The sequence below is a fragment of the Acanthaster planci genome, linkage group LG16 (genome assembly GCF_054643075.1).
Source record: "Acanthaster planci isolate LZ-2023a linkage group LG16, COTS_SCS, whole genome shotgun sequence".
Taxonomy (NCBI): Eukaryota; Metazoa; Echinodermata; class Asteroidea; order Valvatida; family Acanthasteridae; genus Acanthaster; species Acanthaster planci.
The window spans coordinates 8302699-8313055 of NC_141792.1; the positions used below are offsets into that span (position 1 = coordinate 8302699).

Consider the following 10357-nt stretch of genomic DNA (forward strand, 5'->3'; position numbering starts at 1 on the left):
TTATAAAAGAAACATTTTCCAGGGCTTGGCCTAGAAAGATTAGAATGGCAGCCCAGGAGGATTGAAGTTCAGACTCCAGAGGGTCAAGCTAATAATCCCCACCGGCTGGCCTGACCCAGAAACTCTGGAATTAAAATCCTCACTATAACAATAGCCAACATTTATTCCAAGTTCTTTGCATAAGGCATTTTACCATGTTTTTTGTTTTGTTTTTTGTTTTTTTGCATTTCCTTCGTAGTGCCGACTCAAACGACTACGTGTCGACCAGCCGCACCTCCAATGCGCTGGTCAACAATAACGGCACAGTGGACCTCTGGTCCAAGCCCTGCCTGCTCAAGAGCACCTGCAAAATCGACGTGAAGTTCTTCCCCTTCGACTACCAGGAGTGCAGCATGAAGTTCGGCTCCTGGACCTACAACAGCTTCCAGATGGACCTGACCAAGGTGTTTGACGACGCAGACCTGAGCAGCTACGTGCCCAACGAACAGTGGAACTTGACCTACGCCGTGGTGCGCCGGCACGCCATCAAGTACATCTGCTGCCCAGAGGAGTACCTGGACGTCACCTTCTATTTCGGGCTGCAGCGCAAGCCCTTATACTACATCTACAACCTGATCATGCCCTGCATCCTGCTGTCCTCGCTGGCCATGCTGGGGTTCTTCATGCCCTATGACGTCGGGGTGGTCAAGGTGTCTCTCAGCATCACCCTCATCCTGTCTCTGACGGTGTTCTTGCTGCTGGTTGCCGAGATGATGCCACGGACGTCAGAAGAGGTCCCGCTCATTGGTTAGTGTCCAACCTTGTTTCTTAATCACAACGTTCGGGTATCTAACATAGGTACACGTACTTAAAACTCTTTTCCCGGTGATCATGCCCCATTTGCATTGTTGGTAGGAATTCTCAGGCGCTTGGCAAGCCAGGCTTTTCGATATTGATCTACAGGCTTTCGACAACTCTGTCATTCAACGCTTGCTGCCAAGTTCTTAAGACCTTGCGAGATTTATATACGCGGTATGAATTGGCATTAAGGGTTTGGTACCTTTATCTAGCCATCTTTCTTATCTATGTACGGAGGAGGTTTTGCGGCGAATTTGAAGCTGTATTACCAATTCCTTAATTTGTGGTTCATTTCAGGTCAGTACTACGCCGCCACGATGTTTTTGATTTCCATTTCTACTGCTATGAATGTGTTCGTCTTGAACGTGAACGAGCGGGGAGGTTTGAACGGTAAGGAAGTTCCGCGCATCCTACGGACCAACGCCTTCGAGTTCCTGGCAGGCATTTGCTTGGTAGGGCCCTGCCCGAACAGGAAGAAGCGCCGGGACCACAGCCATCACGAGGCCCACGAGCTCAAGTACAAAGTGGTGAACACCTCCCAAGGCACGGCGCCCATCAGCTTCCAGCCTCCCGGCAGCGGCGGCGGCGGCAGCAGCAACGGCGGCCGCAGCGTGCGGTTCAGCGCCAACCTGCACACGTCCTACCCGGAGCACGAGATCCTGATGGACGAGACTGTGGACCACCACGGCGACAGTAGCGAGCGGCGACTGGCCAAACTGGAGAGGAGCGTAGAGGGCATCCTCAAACACATGAAGAACTTGCAGAAGAGGAAAGAGAAGCAACAACAGCTCAAAGCGGACTGGGCCCGGGTGGCGCTGGTCATGGACCGAGTGCTTCTGATTATCTTCGTCATGTGCACCTGCACCACCGCGTTAGTTCTCCTCCTTCAGCGATCTCCAGATAAAGTACCGCCCTCTCTGGATACAGACTCGTGAACCTAGTGAACAACGCATGCAAGGTGTACTCAAGAATACTTGATCCCAACAAATTGACGTCGACACTATAAATGGTGTATTTAATGCAACCATAGAGCTGGGAACGTTCCTAGGTCTATGATGTAAAAGTTATTATTGTGACCTGTCTACTAACAAAACTGATGTAATTAAGCCTTGCAACATGCATGAATCTCAGCTTCAGAGAAGCCTCCGCACAATACATTTCTCGTCTTGGCTGCTGTTTATCCTTAGTGGTCAACAGCAGGCCTACTTTGTTTGAAGTGCAGGTCGTTATTCTCAATTTGTCGTAGCTGCCTATAATCATGCGTCATCCCTTTGAGAGCGACATTGTCCGTTTATGCATTATTGCGTTTGGGTCCGTGCTTGTTTTGCCGATGAAGAGGCTTTGTTATTCTCACTGAAGTATAGTTTTGTGGAAGCAACCTTATATTCCTAATAATACAAAATATACTTGATTGCCCCAAAATTTGATCTTGGCGTATACTTTGAGATAATGCGTGGTCTTTTTGCATGTTGTAACGTATTGTGAGCCGTTTCACGAACCTGAACTTTGGTCGCTTTTTATGACCCTGCATCTCCAGTCAGGCTGGAAAATCCTATCAGTCAGATTGAAAACTTCTGGTCTGGATTGTTACATGCTGTAACGAGTACTGACATACACGTGTAGCTAATTGACTCCGCAGATAGGGTCATATCCTGGTATTGCCGGGAGTTTACAATCACAAAGCCGGACGCGGAACCGCCACCGAGCTTTGACCGTCTGACCCGACGGTTTGGGACTGAAGACACTGACACTGGACTTACATGTGACTGACAGCGGACGGCAGAGGACAATGGCAGAAAAAAATCAGTCGACTCTGGCAACTGCCTGCCTGATGAACCGACTGACGTGATGGCACCCATGACCTTTGGACGTTTAGATGCCGAAGCCTGAGTTTGTGAGATGGCCACGGCCTTTATAAGGCGTGTGCACTCAATGAGCGGTCTCACTGTAGCCGGGATAAACAAGAAATTCCGGTGAACTTTGAAACTGAAGTTGCATGCCCCTTCAACCAACCGGTTTCCCACATGTGTAGTGTCGACACATGCAAACTTGGCTCATGGCAAGGCGACTGCTCACTGGTCGCAAATCATGAAAGCTTTACTGAGAGCGCTTCTCTAGCGCCTCTTCATGGGGCAATTTAAATTCAAAATCAACAATCACAGGTAACGCCGTCCCTTGAGTCATATGGTTTTACCTTTCTCCGCACAGAAGAAATTATCCTCGAGCACTGTGTGTGATTGATCCTTATAGAAAACATGTACCCCCAAAGCACACCTTTTCGAAGCTTGGATCTGTAAAACAATCTCCCGTCGCACCTAGAGGTGCAAAACCGTACACAGAGAGGCCATGTCATTTGTTACTCCAAATTTCAACACAAAACTACACCATGGGAGCACATTTTGATGTTTACTTTGCACAGGAAACAATACAACTGCTCAACTTTGATCAGTGAGCATATTTATAGCAGGTGGATCTGGATCTCAATCAGTGATCCCAACGCTGGTTCGCTCCATCCGTGAGATGGGTGGTGGTGTCAGTTAACCAACGACGGATTGATGCTCCTGAAACAAACAGGTCCTATATTTTGCCATTCACTCCTGCATTGAACCTCCATGTACGCCCCCAGCCTACATGTATATGAATGCAAAACACGTCATGCATTACCTCGTGTCGCACTTTTCTCCTACACACCGCTCCGCTGAGGCGTTCGTTCTGTAGCGCCCTCATTGGCAATTTGTCGCTTATTATCGGTTTTTCAAAACATGAAACGATATCACTGACATGAAAAGTTGGTGTTTTCCTTTAACCTATTTAAATCTGTACTTGTGACGTTTAAATGAAGAGGGAGACAGGAGAAAATAACTGTTTCTTAAAAATACAGTACATACAATAGAGTACCTTGCAGTGGACGGTGTATTCCGAAAGTACTACCTGCCCCCCCCCCGACGTACGGGTGCAGATAATATAACTTAGGCACGTTCTGCACCTATGTATGCCATGTATATCAAATAACCTTGGGTGTAAAGTCAATTTTAATGTTTTGGGAGAAAAGCTTTTTCGCCACCTTGGCATGGCACGCCTTGGCGAAGCGAGTTGGTGACCGCAGACAAAGGAAGGTGTCAAGAGGGAGGGGCGCCCGTTGACAGCGTGCGATGAATAGTCAAGGTGAATGTTATCACAGGATGTATGGTTTTGTTTAGAAATTACAAAACCTGTCCTGGTTGAGAGCACAGGATACCAGGCTTCAGAATGGGTCCTTTAATACACTCCTTGAGTATTCTTTGCAGTATGTTTATGGTTTAACAAGCAACACAGCTGTGGGTTCCCCATTGCAACGCGAGTGTATTATAGTACATGGATGTCTATCGCCAAATGTAATCCACGGTCATTGTTCCTACATCATGCGAAAGTACAATTAAGGCAGTGTCATGGTGCTAGGAAACTAACGTGTTGCAGATGTAGTGCTCGTGTCGTGGGGAGGAGCCTTGACAAAACGCGGGGGGACGGGATATACAATCGACTATTCTTCCTTCGACCCTTTTAGCATTAGTATTATTGCAAGGAATTTGTGCCGCCAACGCATCACGGGACTGCAAGTGGACATTATTGTGCACATGAACGGATAATATTTGTCAGTGCGCTTTTAAGAGTGTTCAGTATAATGGTACATTATATCGAAGTACATTTTATTTTAGAAATTGACACAAATTCACGGAGTCCGTTTACGGAGGCCAAAATATTACTGACTCTTTTTTCTTGCATAGCATCGCGAAGCGTAGCATAACATTTACTAATCTTGGTATATACGCGTATTTTTCGTGGTATCTAATTTATAAAAGGGGTCATTTTTGAACCACTCCTTTTTACGCGTCATGCAAGCTTTATACCTTATTCACTGAGCAATAAACGACTAGGAAATCCCGAGCCGGGCTTTTCTCCATCAGACTCGACGCTCGACAAGATGGCGGACGGGCAGTGACAGATCGAAGAGGGAGAACATGAGTTAAAATGAAATATGGTTTTTGATGTTCGGGGGAGGATATTTGGAAGTACGCGGCCTTGCCCTCACTTTGACAGCAAGTACCTTTCTAAACAGAATTGGGAACTCCTTGAGTATAGTAATAACCTTGTTCAGTCATGTTTTATCTTCCGCAATGTGAAATTATGAGATGGTACATGAGATCGTGCATATCAACTTCATGACCTTGCCACATGTCAGTATAGACCTACAGTTTCTGGCTACACCGGAAAATCGTAATCTCCGAACATTTTTCTAATAGCAAACGACATTGGTGGCATGTTGAAGCAAAATAGAAAAACCTCGTAAATGAACCAGTTTGGTCTTTCAAGAAAGGCAAGGTCATTCGGGAGCTGTGCACGCACGCGAGCCCGCCTAGGGCCCTTCTGATTTGGCCTCGGGCGCGCTTTGCTTTGGTCATGCGTTGTTGGGTTACCGTACCAAACTGGTTCATTGATTAACCATAATAATTATTCGGGATCCTCTCAACTTTGTTCTCAATAAATGCAACGACTATAGACGAAAATATGAAAATGACAAGCGTAATTGTTTACCACGTGATGCATTTTTTTAACTTCCACGTATTCAGCCTGTCTCTCTGCTTTTGTTCTGATTATTTGTAAATGACGTTACGCGTTTGCTGTATTTGAGTAACTCTAATCAATAAATTCATATGTTGAATGCATCAATACATCTTAATAAGTGGAATATACAAGCTTTATGCTTTATTCCACTGCAACTCTCAACTGAGAATATTTGAAAAATATTAATTAAAAAAAACGTTTTTTACTATGTAGTATTTTAACCTACCTCCGTGTTGGGCTCCTGGTATTAATTTTTATCAAAAATATTGTGAGTGATTGAGAAAATAATGGAATTAAAATAATAAACTAATGCTCTGTTTGAATTTTGCCTATTTTGCACGCTCGTTCTTGAATGTCATACATTGCTGTGGGATTGTTGAAATAAGTGATGCTCTGCAATAATAAAGCATACACGTCATTTAGAGCATGCACTCGCAATGCCCTTGATCAGCCAGCCATTGAAGCGGCCATCGTACCGTACCGAATGCTGAGACAAAGAGGGTGCGTTTGAAAATCAAATTGACAGTCATTTGGTACGAACCACAGACATTTAAACCCATAGACGTGCGGCTCCTATTCAAAACAACGGCAGGGTACCGTAGCTGAGACGGCACCCGACTAAATCCAAAAATTCACCCCTTGGTGTGGGGAAATTACACACAGTTGAAGAATTCCAGCCATAAAATTCTATGAATCCATTTATTGATTTTGGAAAAAAAATCCACTGTTTACTTTTCTGGCCTTTGCTGATTAGAAACAATGCGGTTGCAACACGTCAAAAAGAAGAGACAGCAGTACCAAAGAGCCTATAAAGAAACGTACTTTTAAAGCAGATGTAAACTAGGGTAGTTCCAGAAATTAGTGGTCCAAAAGTGTGACATTTTTGTATCCCTGTTACAACTGACCTTTCTTATTTGACATGGGAATATAATTGGCATTGATTTCACACTTTAAATATTTGTTTGGCAGGTAATTTGCATTAATTTATCATTCTTGGAAATTAGAAAATGTGTACTGAACGTACAAAATCATATGTGACATGTGACAGGGACATGAAAAAAATGGACCCTTTCTGGAATTACCCATATACAATCTATGTGCGTCAAGCGCAATTCGCACTGAACGCGATGCCATCCACCTTTTCGCCAGTTGTTTGCCCACGCTTTTTAACCCTCCCCAGTAACGGCAAAATAATAGGCCTACGCGGACTGGCGGTCTATGTGTTTATATATCTGTGGTACGAACCCATTGCACATAGGAGCGTTGAAGTTTGCGCTTGTGGCATGGTGCCTTGTGGGGTACCGGAACAATGGGAGGTACCCCACAAGGCCAGTTTTGATCCTTGAGGGGTACTAAAGTGGTACCCCATAAGAATTTCACGAAATAGATTTTCCAAATTTACGCAAAAAGGAGAAATTTCCCAGTGCAATTCGTCTGTCGCAAATTCAAGTGTTTTTTTAAGGGAAATACGGCTGAAATTTCAACCCAGGAAACTGAACTTGGTTGAAATGGCTGTGATTTGAATTTTTTTTCCGTGTTGTGTGGGAGTTTTGTACACGAGAGCAAAGGAAATACCCCACAAGTATACATATGAAACGGGTGCGTTTGACAGGGGGGGGCACGCTGAGTAGGCCCTACACGGAACGAATGCATATACTCGAATGCATTGATCTCCAATGGAGATCAAGGCTCGAATGTATGGTCTTCGCGTATGTGTATGCCAAACGCGTGCAACTGAAGAACCTGGTTAGAAAGCATCGTACCAGTCTGCCCTTCTTTCGCCTGTGAGGTTGTACTTCAACTCATGGCGGATTGTTAACCAACTTTTGCTCGTGGCAACAATTTACAATGGCAACGATCACCTAAAGTTGTATTCGGTATGGTAAGATGGCCGCCTGTGTCTTCAGTCTTTGCAAGAACATTGTGAGTCCAGAATATTTTATGGCGTCTGTGCAATAAAGAGCATTGTCTGGATGGAGAGCAAAATTTGTGATTTGCAGGGCCCAATTTCATGGTGCTGCTTACCGCAGAATTCAGTGCTTACGATCCCCATTCTACGCTAACCGTGCAAGCAGAAAAATTTTGTGCTAACCCTTTTATAAGCGCAGAATCCTTAGTTACGGGATGTACGCATGCGCACAATCCAAAATTCCTCGCTAACCCGTGAATTACGTTCGGCGTAAACGCAGAATTTTTTCTGCTACGGTAAGCACCGTGAAATTGGGCCCAGCTCACACGGCCTTGACCTTGACATACAGTCATGAGCAATGCCACCCTCACTCAGGATCGCTACGTGACGGCTGCTAAAATTTAATGTGCCCCTTAATGCAAAGTTTAAGGAAGAGGGCCGGCTCCATAGTTTTCCACCCGCACAGCAAGAGACCGGTGAAACTGAACAGTACAGTCATGTACAGTGGTCGAAGGTCAGTACAGAAACAAAAGTAACATTTACCAACAAGCCTCGCTCCGTTTCCTAGCACAGAATTATGAAAATTGCGGCTTTCTTTAATTTACAATAGGCAAATGTAGACTACATCTGACACTAGAGTGACATTTTCTGCAAACGCAGCCTGCCAACTGGAATAGGAGGCAATTCGAGAGGGGTCTTGTAAAGTAGGATGCTTACCATCTAAGTCCAAGCCTGGTAATGACCAGTGACGTCACTCCAACACTCCGACTTGTCAAACTGTCTTAGTAATTTATGAATGGGCACACAGAGTCTGCACTATTAATCGCTACCGGTAAAAAAACGCTGGCATAAATTAACAGAATTAAGTCATATTTTGCAATTCATGAGTGAAAAACACGTCCAGAACAATGGTCATGTTGCACATACGGTAAATTGTGTTTTTACTGGTAAAGTATTTCAACCAATTTAAAGAACTTAATTTCATTTATTTGTGTAGAATGTAAATTAACGTTGCAACTTAATTATTTTTGGTTGATCTCGCACACTTGATTCTGAAAATATTCTGCTTGGAAAGCATGAAGTTACAAGTTTGTGGGCTTAGGTTAAATTTTGCATCAGGATACCCGTTGGATTGTTTACAACTGAAAACAGTCAATAATTCTTGGAATCAAAAGTCGTGTCCTCCTTTTACTTCAAATAGTGAGGTTGAAATCATAGAAGAAGTTTTCAATGAACGCCGGAAAAGGTAGGTTTCAATGCTGTTTTTTTCGACGGTTATCCTCATCAAATCGTGTGGTTGTCTAGACACTGGCAGTGAAGCACACATATATAGTCCTGATCACTCTCAGCAATTAATATCATTGCTACAAATTGTACAGATCGTGGCCATTTTCACTGCCATGGCAGCACTAATTATACATAATTATACATAATAATTTTACTTAATTATTTGCCAAATTGCACTTTGAGCAGAAGCACCCCTTCATCGATAATATTGGGCCCTCATTGGTCCCGCTCGGGGCCCATCGCTTAGGCCTACTCGACTCGCTTCCCGTCGAGGTGAATCTGGCCAGAATGGTCCGCCTACTTGACACGGGCCTCCGCATCTTCAGACAGAAGCGAATGTTACGGGTTTAGTTTTGGTTTTTGTCGCTGGAAACATTTTTCGCACCCAATAGTCGCCTGTGCACCTGCCGTAATATTGGCATTTTTCAGCTGGGACCGACTCAAGCCTTGACAGGCGTCTACAAGCACAGCATAATGAAGCGACTTTGATAGTCTCCGCCGCAGTCCCTGTCTGAGGGATGTTTTTACCAGTTACGCTGTACCTCCACCCGGTCATATTTGTCACCTATATGCTCCCTGCATGGTGATTCCATACGGCATGGTGCTGAAAATCGGTTTTGCTGTGATATTCTCAAATTTCTCATTAATTAATCATGAAAAAAAGAAACGAGAGAAAAGCCCCCAAACAAAACACAAAAGAAACAAAAACTGAATGTCAACTATATGCTAAGGGGCCATCCATAAAGTAGGTACGCACGAAATGCCGACTTTCCAGACCCCCTCCCCTTGTACACATGGCGTGCGCAGTGGCTCCACCCCCTCTCCCTGTACGCATACGCATTGCACTTTTTTCCTTCTTTTTTAAATAGCGCTTTCAGCTACTATTTGCGCTGAAACCATTCCATATATCTTTTGACTTCTCAGGATGCCTTGTTTTAGCATCATTAAAATGTCATAGTACATTGTACATCTAAGCACTGCATAGTCGCTTCCAAATTCTTAAATAAATAACCAAAGTAATAACAGATTTTTATATCGGTACTTCTTTATAAACAGCCCTGGAAAATATTTACTTGGCAGCTTAAACAAGATGTTATTGAATAAAAAACAAATTGAAAAAAATGTTGCTTTTTACGTTTACCGGTCTTTGCAATTGTGCCATGGGGAAAATGTTGCAGTTTACTAACAAAGGGCGGTGGCCGGGCATGGAAGGATAAATGGTGGGGTGGAGGATATTGTGGTTGAATGGTTTTTCGACGCACAAAAGCTGATTCTGGTATGTATTTGCATTAGGAAGTGTATTGACATGATGAACTAATGAAACATTTTCGGTCTCCACACGGTACGAACTGGCTTGCTCCCCCTCCCCTCGGGCTATACAAAAAATTGGGAAAATAATACCCTTGGAAACAATGTATGTATTATGTAATGTTTTATCAAAGTTCCGCTTGGATGCAAAAATGAGACATTGACAAAAATCTCTGGCTTACCCCCCTTTCCGAAAAATTCCTGGATCCGCCCTGAATACAATGGAGTTTTCTTCACGGGACTAGCTGCCTTTGGAAAGCGGCATAATGTTACTGGTGGAAATGAACTGAATTTTGGAGGCAAAACTTGGAGTAATGTCTGAAAATAGATGTTTGCGATAGAAAATGTTTGCAACAATGAGGCCATTTCATTTGAGAGGGGGGCCGAATATGATTAGCTGGATGAACATCAGGA

The 10357-nt window shown here is 44.0% G+C and overlaps 1 protein-coding gene across 3 annotated transcripts in view; it reads left to right on the plus strand.

The window, feature by feature from the left end:
- The window catches only part of LOC110986552 (neuronal acetylcholine receptor subunit alpha-10-like), a 72985-nt gene extending 67223 nt beyond the window's left edge, over positions 1 to 5762 (plus strand). For all 3 annotated transcript variants that reach the window (XM_022248498.2, XM_022248497.2, XM_087147430.1), the window contains 2 exons: positions 239 to 786; positions 1135 to 5762. In XM_022248498.2, the coding sequence (XP_022104190.1) occupies positions 239 to 786; positions 1135 to 1772 (1186 nt within the window). In that variant the 3' untranslated portion in view covers positions 1773 to 5762. The remainder of the gene's footprint in view (positions 1 to 238; positions 787 to 1134) is intronic.
- The last annotated feature ends 4595 nt before the right edge of the window (positions 5763 to 10357 follow it).